The sequence below is a fragment of the Aegilops tauschii genome, chromosome 2 (assembly GCF_002575655.3).
Source record: "Aegilops tauschii subsp. strangulata cultivar AL8/78 chromosome 2, Aet v6.0, whole genome shotgun sequence".
Classification (NCBI taxonomy): Eukaryota; Viridiplantae; Streptophyta; class Magnoliopsida; order Poales; family Poaceae; genus Aegilops; species Aegilops tauschii.
In genome coordinates, this window is record NC_053036.3 from 548,608,873 (window position 1) to 548,627,949 (window position 19,077).

General features: G+C 46.5%; 2 protein-coding genes across 2 annotated transcripts; one reads left to right on the top strand and one right to left on the bottom strand.

Moving 5' to 3' along the window:
- Positions 1-221: 221 nt before the first annotated feature.
- LOC109776339 (uncharacterized) lies at positions 222-4,257 on the top strand. The gene is made up of 8 exons (XM_020334990.4): positions 222-530; positions 1,549-1,614; positions 1,818-1,855; positions 1,932-2,472; positions 2,564-2,726; positions 2,848-3,151; positions 3,223-3,337; positions 3,875-4,257. Exons 2-6 carry the CDS (start codon positions 1,596-1,598, stop codon positions 2,918-2,920), a joined length of 834 nt encoding a protein of 277 aa, XP_020190579.1. The 5' UTR covers positions 222-530; positions 1,549-1,595; the 3' UTR covers positions 2,921-3,151; positions 3,223-3,337; positions 3,875-4,257.
- A 10,109-nt stretch (positions 4,258-14,366) lies between these two features.
- On the bottom strand, positions 14,367-17,721 carry LOC120974674 (uncharacterized). The gene is made up of 3 exons (XM_040401085.3): positions 16,026-17,721; positions 14,970-15,937; positions 14,367-14,805 (listed from the first exon to the last, which is right to left on the bottom strand). Exons 2-3 carry the CDS (start codon positions 15,924-15,926, stop codon positions 14,578-14,580), a joined length of 1,185 nt encoding a protein of 394 aa, XP_040257019.1. The 5' UTR covers positions 15,927-15,937; positions 16,026-17,721; the 3' UTR covers positions 14,367-14,577.
- Between the last annotated feature and the right edge of the window lie 1,356 nt (positions 17,722-19,077).

The following is a 19,077-nucleotide window of genomic DNA, read 5'->3' on the forward strand; positions in this document are numbered from 1 at the left end:
TGTGTTTCAATCTTAGATTTTTCTTAGTGCCTTGTGGTGTGTGTTGTGTTGTATGCTGTCGATCAGCACCCATGCATCTTAAATTCCTGGCCGGTTGATGGCTTCGTTAATTCAAAGCCGGGCTCGTCTCGAGCCTTCGTTCTAAAAAAAGTCGCGCAATACGCGAGGTATTGATTTTGGAACGAGGTATTGGCTTTACGATCCGAAAAACACACACACACACACACCCCCCCTCCAAAAAAAAATCCCCCCGTCCGTGAAACGAGACGCGAGCCTTCTCCGACGGCGACGGTGCCTGCCTCCTCCTCACTCCGCCCACAGGCCCCGCCCCAGCAGCCGCGCCGTCCGCCGCTGGTTCTTCCTCGAAGCCGTACCAGCCGAGCCGGTCACTCCTCCTCCGACCCCGACGCCGGCTCATCCCCTGCCGCCGCCGTCGACGCCGCCTCATCCCCTGCCGCCGCCGTCGACGCCGCCTCAGCTCCTGGTGCCTCTGACCCACAGGCCCTCCCGGCAACCTGCCCTTATTTACGGTAAGAATCGCTTCGACCCCTCCCCTCCCCTCCCCTCCTAGGGTTTCGCTGGTCTTACCTTTTCGGCTAGACGAGCTGTTATGTGATCTACGCTTGTTGCTGTGTACACTGCCTGCTACGAGTGGTAGTTGTTTCTTGATGCTCAGTTATTCATGTTCCCAAACTACTGTCTACTAATACTTTGATATAGTGGGATACTACTTGATGATTAGTTTATACAAATGAGGAGGGATAAAGTGGGTTAACAGTTGAGTGGGATAACTTGGTCATAGACACGTTGTCTATTTTGTTTTGGACATAAGGACATGCGTGCTCGTTGCTATTTCTGGTTACCTATCGGAGCTAAAACATGTTTACATTTTGGTTAGTACTACCAATCTTTGCATTTCTGTCGCTCCTCTTGTTTGCTTGGGAGTACACGGAACAGTCTAGTATCTTCCCTTTTGTAGCCAATCATTGGTTAGACTATTGGAATCGGATCACAACCTGAAAAATTCAGTGTTGCAATTTCCCAAGGCTGATGTCTTCACAGTGCTGCATATGATTGTCAGTGCTCAGTGATATATGCATCACTTTTGATCAGCATGTGTTGCTGAGTGCCATTTCTTGATAATGGCTGGGAGCTTCATTGCACTTTCTATCTCTGATGTTGCTATTAGTTTTGGTTTAGATCATTACCCTTGTGTGGTTTGGATTAGAGCCTAAGCAAACAAGAGCCTAAAAATATCATTACCCTAGATTATAGCCTAAATAAATCTTGACACTGGGGTAATCATACTGTTGCTTCTACATTGTTGTCATTTTTCCATGTTAAAAATGCTCATAGCAGCTTGTATGCTTGACGGGCAAAGTGGAGAATTCAGTGATAATAAAACTTGATAAAGTAACAGGTGGCGGGTGATGCATTTTTTTGCATTGGGATAAAATAATGGCTTGTTTAATAATCCGTACAGGATCGTTGTTTTGAAAACAAGATTTCAGGGCACTTTATAATCAAGAATGCATCTCTTTTTTGCAGTTTCTTGTCAGAAAGACAGCGGGTAAAAATCCGTGATATACGTTGTGATGGCAGCAAATGCATCAGGTATTATCTTCGTTTTGTGTACTGCATTATTTTTTTGGACATGTCCTTTGTGTACTTTAGCATCTTATCCAGTAACAATCAGTGACAAGCTGAGGCTCTTCTTGTGTCACATAGAATGCGTCAAAGAGAGTTCGGTAAAATGTCTGCCTCTATAAGTTTGTGTTATATTAACACCTGCAATCGTTCTTCTAATTTTACTCCAGGTCAGTCCCAAGAAAAGAAGAAAACAAAAGAGAAACAGGTACAGAGTACGTTTTTAAAATCTGTAGCATCTTTTCACTGGATATTTTTCTCAAATAGACTTTATGAATTTGCAGCCTATGAAGATACACTATGACCTGTTAAACCTAAGGATGAACCAGGCTGAACAGAAAGTGACTTGTGAGCTTATGATGCCAGCAAAGTTACCAGATTTCTATAACCCTCCCCTTGGTGCTGATCCGGTTGTCCTCCATGTGAAACATCCAACCCAAGACAAGCATTCTGTTACTTTAATGAGGGATTGCTTACATAAGAACCTTCTGCATGCAAAACTTGTTAGTGACAAAGATTCATATCTGCTAGTCTTTACTGACCGATACACAGGAATGTTAACAGCATACTTCAAGTCAACTGAACCATTTGTAGCTAAGTATGCCGAACCGGGCCGGATACCATTCCCGTCCGCTAAGCTTCAAAGTGTTGTGAGTCAAATGCTTGATGGTTTGAAGGGACTGTGGCTCTATGACAAGTACCATGGAAACTTGAGATTGGACAACACATACTACTATAAGACAAAAGATGGTGATGTCGTTGTGAAGTTGGCAAGTTTTAAATGTCAAGGTACTAAACTTAAAGACCCTGCAAAAAAGGGAAAAGGTACTAAATTTAAACATTCAGTTGGTTGAAAACTATTTTAATCTTTCTGGACATAATGCAATAAATGCATACTTTGTTAATATAATTTCAGATAAAACAGAGACTGTTGCACATTATCAGGCGAAAGATTTACAAGCAATGGGCACTGCGCTGGAAGAAATATCTCAAATGGCTAGTGATTTGAGTGAGAAAGGCTATCTGTTGGATTGCAGACAGATTGACCACCTTGCCGAAAGACTAAAAGAAGTGTCCAAGTAAGTTAACAACAGTATGCTGATCCATGTCATTATGGATTAACACAAAGTTTGTTTCCTAGTGTAAATACCACCTTGCCGAAAGATGTCGTTTTGGACTAATACAAAGCTTGTTTTGTAGGGGAGAGATGCATTATATCATGGATGAGATTAGAACTTGTCCCTTTTTTTGGACTCGAGTTGAGCGAAAATAATTTTTTGTTTCTCAAGTCCCCTTGGCTATGCTCAGCAACTCCAACAAAGCAAAAATTGATGCAGAACAGGACGTGTGTACTTTGCCTTGGAACAATGATGACTACGATGGTTTCCTTGACCTGATGATTAAGTACCAAGAAAGGAATAACCTCGGTGCATATGATTTTAACAGCAGGGTCTGTTATGTGCAGTTTATTAGTGGTATTTATACTCATGAGGTGGAGTTGAAGGTACTAATTGTATCCATTTATTCGATGTTTGCAATATGCAACAAGGGCAAATCTGACATTTATTATTACAGAATCCAACTGCTTCAGTGGATGCGACTGTCATTTCAAGGAATCATGGTGTTTTTCTGGTACTATACTCTTTACTGCCACGACCTCCAAGACCTGTTAACCAGGGGTGATGTTAAGGTAAACTTTCTGTTCAGAAAAATTGTTTTCTTAATGTTCTGGTTAAGCTTATTTTCAATTCCGGTGCTCTAATTTTTTAAAAATTATGTACTAGCATATTTAATAATGCTAGGGTATACTCTGTGTTAGTAACATGCTGAATTTCTATAGTGATGATATGCAAAAATGGCAGCTGAGCCTGGGCTCAGAAGTGGATTACCGAATTATTATCAACTATAGTCATTTCTCTCGAATTCCCAGTAAAAGTTTTATGTCTCAGCAACCTGGCTCCCAGTGCCTGTATGCATAATAGTGTATTTAAATCCAACTGATCAAAAGAGAATTTTAATAAAGCCTTCTGTTTGAGTGAGAGGGAATTTTTATAAATCCAATGGTTACAACTCAAAAGATGACCTGCTGCTGCCTTTGGACTTAGTTATAGAATGTAGATTGCCCCGTTCTTAGCCATTTTGGTTGCTGTTGCATACATTTGAAAAGAACATTTGCTATATGCTTTTGTTTTCTCGGCAAACCTTAAGGTGCGGCAATATGTTTCAGATGGTAAAGCATGCAAGACCAGAGATGCCAGTGACAGTTAGCAGTTCGAGGACCGTGGCTGCTGTAACAAGGCTTAAAGTAACTGCAGTATGATGAGTCGTTTTGCTAGTTTCGACTCCTCCAGGACTACTGATGAGTGATGGCTCTATTGATTCCTCCAGGACAGCTTCTTCTGCTAGTTTATGTGAATCTAAAGATTACATGTTGCCACAGAATCATTGGTGAAATTGTTACCATCTGTGAGTGTTGTTATGTGGCACCGTTGAGACGTGTTGTTGTTCATGGTCATCTATTTTGAGATGCTGGCATGGTGGTAAATACCAGACTTTTGATGTACCAGTGCACGACATTGCATTGGTTTGCCTTGGCATACTGCCAGTAAACTCTAGTTGGCATCTTGGTGGGGGGGGGGGGGGGGGGGGGTCTTTTTCTTTTGGGCTGCTCATGAAACATGGAAATTCGGCTGTTTAAGCTGTTGATGCTTTTTTTTTTGACGGGAAGGCCTTCATGGCTAGCTTTATTAAACTAAATAACAGATACATCGTCTGCCAAGGAATTGGCAATGAAACTTGGTGGTGCCTCGATCCACAGAGACGGATCGTTTGCACGGCCATATTCAGCTAGCACATGAGCTGTCGTATTTGACTCTCTATTACAATGCTCAAGAATAACCTTCCCTAAACCTCTTAGTAAATCTCTGCATTCTTTCAAAACGGGGCCAGCCACCATTGATTGTCCTTCATTCAGTTGTAGAGAATTTACTACAATGAAGTTATCCATCCTTGCCATGATGTTATTGCAACCCATCGAAATAGCTAACTTCAAACCTTCCCGGAGTGCTGCAGCTTCAGCAGAGACTGTCTGCAACGTGGTCAATACGTGAGGTAGAAGCTGCTATGAAATTTCCTTTGTGGTCTCTTATAATGGCTCCACATGACCCCGAGTGATCCTCCTCACGGAAAGATGCATCAACGTTCAAGAGCTGTTGCGATGCCAGAACAGTTGGCCAAGAGTTTATCCTCGGTGTTGGCGCGGGAACGGCCATCGCATGGGTGAAATTCAGAGTAAGTGCATGAATGGATTGTCCTGTTCGCGCCGGAGGTTGAACTACCTCCCCTCTAACATGCATCCTTCTCTGCCACCAAATATACCAGCTTGCCGTAGCGATAAGTTCAGGTAGGTCAAACTGATCCGTACACGCCTTCTGATGCACCTGATCACACAATAGAAATTCCAGTACTGCTGCTCCCGATCGGTCCACCAATAGAGCATTAGATATAGTATTCCAAATCCCCAAAGACGGCCAAACTGCTTTGGCTCGCTCACAACTAAAGATGGCGTGCTTAATATCCTCAGCAGCCAAACGACATATTGGACAGTGAGAGATGTGGCCTATGTGCCTGTTTGCTAGTACACTGAAACACGGAATTGCATTATGTAAGCATCTCCACAAAAGGATCTTCACTTTCCCAGGAACTTTCAAACTCCATAATTTCTTCCATACTGGGTGTGGCGCTGTCCCACCAAACAAGTTTGCTTCATTTGCCTCGCCTACATATGAAACCTCCCATTGTTTATAGTAAGCTGATCTGACTGAAAAAATTCCGCTTCTAGTCAGATGCCAAGCAACATAATCTTCTGTTACTTGTTGGTGCAAGGGGATCTGTAGGATGCGTTCTGCATCGATATGCCAAAAAATTTCACGGATCAGCTGCTCATCCCATTCACCTGTAATCGGGTCTATGAGTTCAATTACTTTTGTGAGCACTTGGTTACCCCGGACAGTGACCACCTTCCTTGAAAAACTGTTAGGGATCCAACAGTCACTCCAGATATTAATTTTTGCACCATCACCAACCCTCCAAATACATCCTTCTTTGAATGTTTGTATGCCCGCCCAAATGCTCCTCCAAATATAAGAGGAACCCTTCTTCAGATCACAATTCAATATGTCTCCAGTGGGATAGTATCTCGCTCTTAATACCCTTGCACACAGGGACTCATTATGCTCAATCAGCCTCCAACACTGCTTGGCTAGCATGGCTAAGTTGAAACTCCGGACATCACGAAACCCCATACCCCCCTTTCCTTCGGAATACACATTCTCCACCAAGCAAACCAATGCATCCTTTTATGGTCTTCCTCGTCACCCCACCAATACTGCGACATTGCATCAGTGATCCCCTTGCAAATTTTCTTCGGGAATTTAAATACACTCATCGCATATGTAGGGATGGCTTGGGCCATCGCTTTGATTAGTGCTTCTTTTCCACCATAGGATAAAGTTCTCTCCTTCCACCCATTTACCATTTTCTGAATTCTTTCAATTAGATGTTTGAAACAAGTTACCTTGTCTACTCCAATCATCGATGGCAGCCCCAAATATTCGTCAGACAGCGCCTCAGTCATTATATTCAGTATTTGACACACATTGGCTTTTGTTTCCACCTCTGTATTGGGGTTGAAAAAGTTAGAACACTTGGCCTCGCTCACCATTTGGCCTGATGCCGCACAATAGTCATCCAGGATTCTTTTTAAGATTTGGGCATTCCTACAGTCTGCTTTCATCAAGATGAGGGAGTCGTCAGCAAATAATAAATGTGAGATACGAGGGGAGTCACGGCACACCTGAACTCCTTGTAAATTCCCAAGGTTCTCCTCATGGCAAATAAGTGCAGATAGACCTTCCGCACACAGCAGAAACAAGTAAGGAGAGAGGGGATCCCCTTGCCGAAGCCCTCTTGATGGTGAGAATGGCAAGGTTTCATATGAATTGAACCTTACCTTATACTGCACTGAAGTCACACATGCCATAACCAATTTTATCCATCTTGCATCAAAGCCAAGCTTCCCGAGGATTGCCTCCAAAAACACCCACTCCACTCTATCGTAAGCTTTGTGCATGTCCAGCTTCACCGCACATGTCCCTTGCTTCCCTGTTTTCCTCTTCTTCATTGTATGAAGGCACTCATAAGAAACAATAACGTTGTCGATAATAATCCTTCCAGGCACGAACGCACTTTGGGTTTCACTGATGATATCTGGAAGTAGTAGTTTTAACCTTGCCGCTAGCATTTTTGATATTACTTTATAAACAACGTTACAAAGACTTATGGGTCTAAACTGTGCAACCATCTCCGGGTTCTCAACCTTCGGTATGAGCACAATAGTGGTCATGTTCCACCCTTCAGGAATGATTCCCGTGTTTACTGCCTGCAACACTTCTTTTACTAGTTCATCGCCCAATATTGGCCAGAATTTCTTATAAAAAATTGCATGTAGTCCATCTGGACCGGGTGCCTTCAAATCCCCAATACTGAACAATGCACGCTTAACCTCCTCGGCAGTGTACGGTGCCAATAAAGCTTGGTTCATATAATCTGTAACAGAGTGTTTCACTTTATTCAGAGCATTTACATTAGGAAGAGCAACTTCAGATGAGAATAAATGCTGAAAGTATTCTGCTATCATAACCCTCATTGACTCATTATCCTCCACCCACACCCCACTATCATCTTTCAGTTTGCGGATATGGTTCCTCTTCTTCCGGGCAGTAGCAAAGTTGGTGAAGAAGTGTGTGTTACGATCACCAAACTTAAGCCAGTTTGCCCTACTCCTCTGTACCCAGTAGATCTCCTCCTTTTCTAAATTTTCTTCAATTGCAATCAGCAAAGCACGTTGCCGATCCGCCGACTCGTCAGTGAGAGGGCCCGACCGCAAGCTTTCCAACTCCTCCTTAAGCTCTTTCAGGCGTCTATGGGGCGCCTTCAAGATTTCCCTATCCCATACGTGCATCTCTGCATGTACCGCAGCAGTACGTTCTGCCAACGTTGCATGTGGATTAGTTCTGTTCCATGCATCAGATACAAGCTGCTCCACATCATCCTCCTTCAACCATCTCGCTTCAAACTGCTTGACTTTTGCTCTGAAATGATCGCTCGCCAAGTCACCATCTGTGTCCAAAAGGACCGGTCTATGATCTGATTTAGTATGCCCTGTGTTGGTGATCTTTGCATTATGGAAGAGACCTATGAACTGTCCATTGCATACAGCTCTATCCAGCCTCTCCCGTATTCTTCGTCGCCGCCAAGTGAATTGGTCGCCGGTAAAGCCCATATCCTCAAGTTCACTGTCAACCAAGGCGTCCCTGAATCTCTGCATCATATTTGTTGGTCGCGGCGCTCCACCTTCCTTCTCATGAGAATACAGAATCTCGTTAAAATCGCCTGCCACTACCCATGGTGCACGCGCTTGCTGATACAGGCTGCGGATGTACCCCCATGAAAGGTGCTTATCCTCCCACTTAGGTTCTCCATAGAAACCTGTAAACCTCCAAGAATCAACCGCTGAACCTCCCACAACCACATCAATGAAATTCTTTGATTTGTCCTTCACTTGTATTTCCACCGGGTTCCGCCAGTAGAGGATCAGACCTCCACTAGCTCCCACACTCTCGACAACCTCCAACTTATCCATATTTATTTTCCTTCGAACCTTCTCTGCCTTAGCTGTGTTCAGGTATGTTTCAGACAGAAAAAACACATCTGGCCCAAACTGCTTCTGGACATCCAGAAGCGATCTCACTGCCGCGGTACTGGCCAAACCGCGACAGTTCCAACATAGTATTTTCATTGGTCCCGGCGAACACCCTCGAGGGGAGTCGCCGATGTGCTTGGTGTTGGACCCTCACCCACACTTGTGGGCCTCATTCTCTTGTTGTCATGAATCTTTTGAGGGGTACTCAGCTTACTCTTTTCAACTGGCTCCTCCTGACCACTCTCTAGCAAGCTCACTTTATCGCTGACAAATCCTGCTGGTGGCATCACCGATCGCACCACTATTCCACCTCCCTGACTAGCCACCGAGCCATCTTGGTTCATCAGTCTCTTCCGTACCATTGGAACCATTGCACCAGGGTTACGCTCTAGCTCCTCCCGAATGATCATATCATTTTCCTCTCCTTGGTCCGGGGCACTTGGGTTTCCTCTACCCCGTCCAAAGCCTCCTCCTCTACCCGAGTTGTTGCGCCCCGGGACTCCCCCTCTGCCTGTATTTGTTCTGCCCATGGGCGGATCAAAGTTCACAAGGAGCCACTCCCCCCATTCACAAGATTCTGCACTGTGTATACCATCGCCACATTCAGTCACAACGTGCCCAATCAACCCACAAAAATCACAGAAATCCGGTAGCTTCTCGTACTCCACCGGGTATTTTTTGCTCTCCTTCAGAGTCGACGGGACAAAACGCACTAGAGGCGTATCAAGCTTTACGAACACCCGCGCTCTTAGGTATCTAGTTGGGTTGATGCGTCCTTCATTGACGATCACCGTAAGCGGCGGCACACCCACTTTCCTGGCTATCTTTTCTGCAGTCTCTCTCTTTTTCATCAGTCCATCAGGGACACCAATGATTCGTGCCCAAACCGGGATTCGATCTAGCTTATATTCTTGCACATCTGTAATTCCATCATATTCCTCAAGCACCACCACAGCTTTACGGAAGAGCCATGGCCCCCCGTTAATGACTCGATTCCAATCGCCCAAACACATCACTTGGGCTAAAAAAAGATTCTCCCCTACCGGCTTGAACGTCACCCCCTGCGATGCTGTCCAGGCGTTCCGCAGGGATTTATATGGTGAAACATAACTGTAGGGTTTTTGGGTATGAACCCTAAATATTGCGATCCATCTCGTCTCCTCAATCAGTTCTTCAATCTTACCTGACAAGTCGAGCTCCTCCTCCTCTTCCCCATGCAGGCTTAGTCCCGCGAATCGATCCCCCAAAATTCCATCAGCACCTCCTTCCTGTCTCCTTGCATTGCCCAATCCAGATCCGCCATCCGCCGGCGGGCCACTACGAGCTCCGTCAGCCATGCGATCTCCTCCTCGAGGGAGCCGATCACTTGGAATCACGTCCTGAATCGCCCTGGGGGAGATCGACGTGAGATCGGTACCGAAATCGTCACGATAGTTGGGAACCCTGACGTCGCCGCCAAGGGAAGTTGGGAACCCTAGGAGCCCTAGGGGAAGCGCTTTACTCCTTTAAGCTGTTGATGCTTATTGGGGGAAAGACAGCCGCCTGGATATGGATATTGGTGCTTCTTGCAGTCATCGCCGGGTGCGCCCCGGACGAAAGCGGCAAGCCACGCGCTAGACTGCGGCCTGTTTGATGCCTCCTTCCGGCGCGGCGCGGCGCGGGTGTAGTTTAGGAAGTTTACATAACATTAGTGTAGAAGATGGTTGGGTTTTCTGTATGGTGGAAGTTTGTTCGGTACCTCGCGCGACTTGCACGCCCAACTAGCGGACGACCGGCGGATCATCGCCGCGTATGATGCTTATGTCCAACCGGCAGGAACGACGTGCCAATGGTTCTTCTGCTGCACGTCTCGGCCATGACTTGGTCTCCAGTTCATGCAGTACTGTAGACGACAAGACACCACGTCACTACGAAGCACTGGTATCACTTTCGTGGCTTCTGTTCCGAAAAAAAAACACTACTGCCACATTACATTTTCGGACATCATTTTTAGGTTAATTCGTCTCAAATTGCTACCTCTTCGCATTACTTGCCCGTTTGGCCAGTTTAAACACGTTTATGGCTGGGCGGGCCCACGTGTAAGCGTCGACCATTAAGTTTGACGTGGGATTTCCTCGTGGCATTTTCTGGAGCACCTCGAAAAAATCCTATGAGACCGTGTCTCATAAACTATCACGCAAGACCCATTCTGATGGACGACATGGACGGCCGGACTCCACGTTCATAGCGGCCGCACCAAGATCCCATTCCGAGACCCATCACCGGCGGCCGGACCAGCTCCTTAGATAGTTTGCTCTTGTTCGCGCTCTCAGTACATGATGGCCACGTCAAAGGACCTCGTCGCCGACGGCCAAGACCGTACGTACATGACTTCTCGTCGGTGACCCATGCAGCTGCTCGTCATCAACATGATCCTTTCCTACTGCAAGTGCGCCGGGCAGCTGATTGCTTAATTGGCAAAAAGAAAAAGAAAAATCACAGTAAACTGCCCTGGCTTCACCAAACTAGCTAGAAAGATTGGTGTACTCATTTCTCTTGAATCAAACCAGAGAAGAGAGAGAGGGATGTTTAGATCAACATCTCATCAGCAAGTTTACCAGCATTTAAACATATGCAAAGTGTATTGTTGCGTTGCAGCTTGTAATCGCGCATTCTGAACTACTATGAATATTTTCATTCACTGCTTCTCTCGTGTATGAAATCATTGTGTTCACTGCTGTTCTGTGCTTAGTGCAACAAGCCCTCACTTCAATTATTTGGTGCAAGAAACCCACTACAAAGATTCAGGCTGAAAAGATACTGCTCCATGTACATTCGCTTGCTCTCCTCTACAGCGTGACTATGCACATGTATACTCTGATAATTATGTATACATGCATTATGCATATTCAACTCATCCAGATCGGATCGGATGAATCCTAGACGGACTCACGGACATACCACGTCGAGTGTCATGGAGTTCGCCGGCACGGACGTGAGCTAGTGCAGCTATCGAGGGAGGAGTCTAGCGCCGCCGCCTGATTGGCGGCCGCGGCGGCGAGGAGCAGCTGCTGCACCTGGTTGCGCGCCTCGTCCCGCTCCTTGGCCACCTGGTGCAAGCACGGCGAGCTCCGCTATGCCCTGGCGCCCATCCTCCGGCGCCACCAGGCACAGCTTCCCCACCGCGCCCGTCGCCGCCATCTCCTGCACCACCGCAGCCGTCGCCGCGTGCAGGCGCGGTCGTCGTTACCGCAGCTGCTTTCTTTCGCACAGTAGTAACAGTGCCAGATGAAGCCGTACGTCGCGATCATCGACGTGGCGCGAGGCGGCAGCGGCGACACGCCGCCTCGCGGGCGAGAGCGTGTCGGTCCTCGGACAGCACGAACGTGGCGTGGCGAGGAGATAGTTCACGACGGGGTCAGGCGACCTGAGGAGCTTCCCGTGGCGGTCCCTGTGATGGGCAATAAGCCACGGCGAGACGCGTCGGGCGCGTGTGCGTGCGCGCGTTCGGGCTGCGTCAGGCTCATGGCAGGGGAAGAAAATCTTATACGACCTGCGTCGTACGCCCTCGTCGTGAGACCACGTCCAGCGACCGGCACGTGGCAATTCGAATCTCAAAGCAACCTATGCTCGATTCCCTTTTCTTTCTCCAGCGCCGCCGCGATTCTCGTGGTTGCTGTTTCGTAGAACCACCGGCGCTTCATGATCCCTTCAATTCCCTCTCCTTCTCGTCTCTGAAGACGGCAAGAGAGCCTCCTGGCTACTCCGGCAGCAGCTCCTTTCCAAACTTGCAGATTGATGCGACCAATCCCCATGGTGCCGGTGGATGGTATGAACAAGGCGAGGAGCAGCAGCGACGATGTTATATCCATTGTGCAACCACGGCCTGCGCCCTCTCGCCAATTTACGGCAGCGGCGAGTTTAGGGAGCCGCAGCCTGCGCCGTCTTGCTAATTTACGGCAGCCGCGGCCTGCGCCCTCTCGCTAATTTACCTCCAGCCAGAGCTCAGCGCAATGGCGCGTCCTATCTAGGACCAGCACAGACGTGGGCATAGCAGGTTGAATCAGCGGCGCCCTGTGTCGAGGCTAGCTGCAAAAATTTCTGAAGCCATGTCGCTGGGAGCACGAAGACTGCTGGAGAAGAAAGGGGAATCAGAGAATATCGCTCTTGCTGATTTGAGATTCGAACTGCCAGCTGTCAGCCCCTGGAGTTGGTCTCACGACGGGAGGCGTACGACCCAGGTCGTATAAGATTTTCTTCGCGGGCGCGCACTAGGCCATCGTTAGCCTCGCCAAGCTAATTAGTGTGGAAAAGAGAGAAACGGGAAAAGTTAAGTGGGACTGAAATTCAATTCGCTTTCGGTCATATTTTTGGGCCATCCAGAGTTTGACAACGGTCACCTGTCTCCGCTTCCTGTCCTCCGATTGTAGCTGTAGTTGTCCCACCTTCCCTCTCTTCCTTTTAAACGGGCCCGCAAGAAATAAAAAAGCAGACCCAAAAAGAAAGTAAAAGGGTCCCTGGGTTTACAACCCAAAAAGAACTCCTACCTCCTGTGACTGTGAGCAACAACTCCCTCTCCCTACTTTCTCAGCATCTGCACGTAAACATGGGGGGAACTAGCTGAACCTTTGGAACAAACATAGGGGGAACTGAAATTTACTGTAAGCAGTGATCGGTATTAGCAATTACAATGAGTTTTTACAGTGCATTTGCAGTAGATTTAGACTGGAAAATTAGAAGAAAAAAAGTAATTACAGTGAAGACAGTAGAATTACTCAATTTACAGTGTAAATTACATAGAATAAATTCTAAGACTGGAATTTCGACTGTAATTATACCGGAATTTACCTATTACCATGTATATTTTTGGTTTTGATTGATCTAGGTTATTACCACGTATATTTTTGGTTTTTGTTGATCTATGATTTTCTCATTGATTAATGAAAAGAGACGCCGTGTCCTAATTACTCTCTCTCTCACACACACAAAAGCGACAACACATACATAATAGGCCAATGCAGTAGAACCGTCCAGCGGCGCATCTCCCTGACGTCTCGTGGCGACACGCATTCACCAAGCGGCCATGGCAGCCTGTTGTGACTTGCAAGCTGCACCTTCCTGGACCACGAACAGCAGGTGGCATTGGACGAACTAATACCCCTGGTACGTCCCGGTCTTTCTCCTCTGCATTCTACCATGTCGCCCTCGGTTGGCCGGGCTCCGCCCTCCCCTCAAATAAATCTTCACCCAAACGAACTTCAAAATAAACTGTTGGCCGAGAGTTGCAACTCACCGCGTCACCCTCAGTTGGTGGGCATCATTTATGTCGATGCTGCTCTTCACGCTACTCAACTTGATATTTGGGTGGGGGCCACGGCATTGGCGTTCGTGAATGAATGAACGCCATGGCCGAGGTTGTTGGAGCGCGGCATCGAAGCCTATGAAAGGAAGCAACGCACCGTAGTGTGTTATTCGGCTAGGTATGTAATTTATTCTTTGAGATCCCGGTGGCGTTCTTCTCATTCGTTTTGTATGCTTCCGGTACGTAGAGACCAAACACGAATTCCTTTGTGCCCATGGGATCAGGTTGTTCCAGTTCGTAATAGACAGCTAGAAGGTGCAAAAATTGGATGGGAATTCCTTATCCTTATGATATGGACATCCTTGGCTAAATTTACTCAAAGCTATTTACATATGTCTAATTATTGGGGTCTATTTTCTTCACCCGATATTCATTAATCCACGGTTTTACTTGCTTCTATAGCTTCATACTATATATGAGATTCGTATTATTTATCCATTCTTGGTTTTTTTGGAGGTTCTACTTTCTCTTAAGAAAAGTTCATTGTTGATGTAGGTGTGGCCTCACTCCCCACCCCAGTTTTGTGCTCGGTGATATTTTACCTCTCCTTTTCCAGCATAAAACATTATGAAATGGACCATCTAAGGAAAAGATAATTAACACCCAGTAAACATATCATGAACTCATCAATAACTCCACATAAATTGCTCTGTAATGTAGATCCTTACATAATAGATAACTTTTAAACCCTTTCTGAAAACAGGCCACGCAGATCATTTGTGTATATCATGGTGTTGAAATTATGATGAATGGTTCTAAATAGCCATACTAACACAATGGAACACCAAAGGCAATTAAATGATTACAGGAACACTCAATGATCAGTTTATATACGTACATGATCCTGAGGCACTAGACGCTGGTAGTCATTCAGGCAAGCAAGCTTGCAGAGTTCAGGGTGGAAGAACCAGTCTAATACACCTTCCTCCAAGAACCTAAAATATTGCATCTTCACGAGGAAATCTGTAGGAAATTCGTCCCTGTCAAGAAGCTCCACAGGGCAATCTTTCAGTTTATCATGGCACAACTCATTCTTAGACTCCTTTTGTGACAACTGCAGTCAATGATATCACCATTGGAATCAGATATGGATTATGAGTTAAAAAACAGCATAAGCAGGATAGAACAAACTAACATCAATTCGCAAAATGCAAATGTATGGATTGATCCTTGAACAGCATTTGATGACTGAAAACTAGAGGCATGGATGGATGAAACCTTGTAGGATCTGATGCGATACACCGCGTGGCGGATGTCCATGTCATAAAGATCTGTATCATCCAATCTGATGGAAGTATCAACGGAGGGGTCGGAAGGCAGATTCATCAAGCATTTATAGTACTCCTCAAAGCCAATATCATCTCGCACTCCCAACTTGTTCAACTTTTGGGTTATGTACTCCACTTCTTTATCTATCTTGATTGCGGCAGATTCTTCCCTCTGTTCCGGGGTGGCAACAGTGTTGCCATGGTCGTTAGTATCGATGGGACGACTGGTACATTCATCGGAACAGTGGGAACTCGTTCTTGCTTTGAGTAGTGTAGTGGTTCTTTTCGCTGGAAAAGACGCATTGCCTTTCGTGTGCTTTTTCTCTCCGGCAAGATGTGCTTCAGTTTTGTGCTTCTTCTCTCCAGCAAGTCGTGCTTCAGTCTTGACAGGCCGCTGGATACCCTGCGTCTGCCAGCGGAGTTGATCAGGGGGGCATGTCTTCTCCTTTGCATTATGCGCCTGTGGAATCAGGCCTGTACCCACCTTCTCCCTTTGCTTCAGCGACATCTCTCCGGCAAGACTCTTGACAGGCCGCTGGATACCCTGCGTCTGCCGGCGGAGCAGATCAGGGGGGCAAGTCTTCTCCTTTGCATTATGCTTCTGATGAATTGAGGTTGTATCCACCTTCTCCCCTCGCTTTTGCGACATCTCTCTACGGAAGCCCATAACCAGCGATGATGATCTCTCCTTTGCACTATCCAAACCCCTCTGTCGAATTCGATCCGGAGGTGCTAAGTGCTCCTGCACGATGTTCTCGTCTGCGAGGACATGCTTCGGCCCCATCGCGCTGCAAGTAGCAGCCTTATCCTTTGCGTGGTACGGCATCGCACTCGCGGCCGCCTTGCCCTTTGCGTGGTGCGGCGTCGCGCTGGTAGCCGCCTTGTCCTTTCCGTGGCACCGCTGCATCTCTCCAAACCCTAACCAACAACGGAGATTGAACACACATCGTCGATAATGTTAACAAAAAATTCCAAAAAAAAAGGGGGTATAAGGTCAGAGGGGTACCGGCGGTGGCGACCCGACGGCAATCTCGGCGACCGCCGCGGAGGTGGCTACGAGACAGAGCGAATCGATCTGAGACGAGCCAAGGAGACAAGACGCGCTAGAAGAAAACTCGGAGGCCCGAAGCGTCGCGGGAGGAATAGGAAGGGGAAGAACGGGAGGAAGATCTTTGAATCCGTATAAACCTGTAGCAGCAGCAGCCGCCGCCGCGTGGGTCGAGACTCGGGAGCGAGGTAGGGCAATAATTGATTTCTTTTTTTTTTTTTAGGAAAAAAGGAATCGATTTCTTTTATTTGGGGACGGAGAAGGCCGCATGTGTAACGCCCACGATGCGGCTATATCTCCCACGTGTCGAGGCACGACTTAGAGGCATAACCGCACAGTGGTTTTGTCGCAAGAAGGGTCATCTTCACACAATCCCATGTAATGAACAAGAATGGGATAAAGAGTTGGCTTACAATCGCCACTTCACACAATACATAAATATTAATCATACATCATCCAAAATACAAACATATAGACCGACTACGGTCAAAATCCAGATGAAAATAAGACAACCCCAAATGCTAGATCCCCGATCGTCCCAACTGAGCTCCACTACTGATCATCAGGAAAAGACACATAGTAACGACCACGTTCCTCGTCGAACTCCCACTTGAGATCGACCCCATCATCTGCACTGGCATCGTCGGCACCTGCAACTGTTTTGGTAGAATCTGTGAGTCACAGAAACTCAGCAATCTCACACCCGCGAGATCAAGACTATTTAAGCTAGTAGGAAAGGATGGTGTAATGAGGTGGAGCTGCAGCGGCAAAAGCATATATGGTGACCAACTTGCGCAAATGAGAGCGAGAAGAGAAGCAACGGAACGGACGTCATCTAGCAATGACCAAGAAGTGATCCTGAGCTCCTACTTACGTCATACATAACACAAACCGTGTTCACTTCCCGGACTCCACCGAGAAGAGACCATCACGGCTACACACGCAGTTGATGTATTTTAATTGGGGTCAAGTGACAAGTTCTCTACAACCGGACATTAACAAATTCCCATCTGCCTCATAACCGCGGGCACGGCTTTCGAAAGATAATACCCTGCAGGGGTGTCCCAACTTAGCCCATCATAAGCTCTCACGGTCAACGAAGGATAAACCTTCTCCCGGAAAGACCCGATCAGTCTCGAAATCCCGGTCTACAAGACATCTCGACAATGGTAAAACAAGACCAGCAAAGCCGCCCGAATGTGCCGACAAATCCCGATAGGAGCTGCACATATCTCGTTCTCAGGGCACACCGGATTGTCCAAGCTTCCGATAGGCCAGCCCAGAGTTGCCCCTGGTGGCCACCGGCGACTGACAGTTTGGACCAATACTCAGAGGAGCACTGGCCCGGGGGTTTAAAATAAAGATGACCCTCGGGCTCTAGAAAACCCGGGGGAAAAAGGCATAGGTCGCAAATGGTAAAACCAAGGTTGGGCCTTGCTGGAGGAGTTTTATTCAAGGCGAACTGTCAAGGGGGTCCCATAAATCACCCGACCGTGTAAGAAACGCAAACTCAAGGAACATAATCCCGGTATATCAGTAACTAGGGCGGCAAGAGTGGAACAAAACACCAGGCATAAGGCCGAGCCTTCCACCCTTTACCAAATATATAGATGCATTAATTAAATAAGAGATATTGTGATATCCCAACATATCCATGTTCCGACATGGAACAAACTTCAACTTCACCTGCAACTAGCAACGCTATAAGAAGGGCTGAGCAAAAGCGGTAACTTAGCCAAACAACGGTTTGCTAGGAAAGGATGGTTAGAGGCTGACATGGCAAAATGGGAGACATGATATAGCAAGTGATAGGTAGCGAGCATGGCAATAGAGCGAACAACTAGCATAACAAAGATAGAAGTGATTTCGAGGGGTGGTCATCTTGCCTGCAAGGTTCTCAGAGTTGTCGAAAGCTTGATCCTCGTAAGCGTACTCAACAGGTTCCTCGTTCACGAACTCGTCTCCCGGCTCTACCAAGACAGGAACACAAACAAACGGAACCACAATCAACCACGAGAAATGCACAAGCCACATGATGCAAAACATGTATGATATGCAAGACATGATATGCGATGCATATGCGTGCTCCGGAAGGAAAATGATGAACATGGCAGTAACTTGGCAAACAAGCATGCCACTGGAAAGATGAGATGATTTCGGTCGAAATCGATATAAAGATCACCGGAATCGGATGCACGGTTTGCAAATGGCAAGCAAAACAAGAATGGCACGAATCTGCGATTAACAGCATGATAGCACTTAAAATGCAACAAGTAACAATGCTACAGCACTCCAACATAGCAACAAAGCACATGACAGTAATCTACAGGAGATGCTTGACAAAAGATGAACACTGAGCTACGGCTAGTTCACAACATATCAAGCTTAAAAAAGCATGGCAAAAGTGCAAAAGATAACAGGTTCACAGACTTAGTGAAAAACTGGACATGGCAGAAAAACAGCATCAGGTAGCAATGTTTATAGCACGAAAACAACATGCTACAGGAACTTAACATAGAAAAACAAGGCATGGCAGTGTTCTACTAAAAGCGCATGGCAAAAGTCCCTTACTGACCATTAGCCAAAAAGGACCAGAAGATATGATGGCAAGCATGTAAACATAGCAAGTTTCGTTATCAGGTTTCGGACTTAGCAGAAAACAGAGCATGACAGAAATAATAATATGTAGGCCACTTTATGAGCTTGATGCACACACTACAGAGCAACACACTACAAACCAAGCACACCTACAGCAAGATGGCATGTTTATGAAGCTAACCATGGCAAGAACACAAGCATAGCATGTAAGGATCAACTGCAATAAGCTTGGCAAAATTGCATATCATGTTAAGAATCTGCCAGAAATATTTTATAGCAAAAGTAGAGCAAGATTGAGTCATGCTATGGCACTCCATAATTTCAAACAATTGCAGTAATGCATCAATTACACCTATAGCTGCAAAACATCCTTAATGAACATCTCCAAAATATCCATGGATCTCTCGGTAGC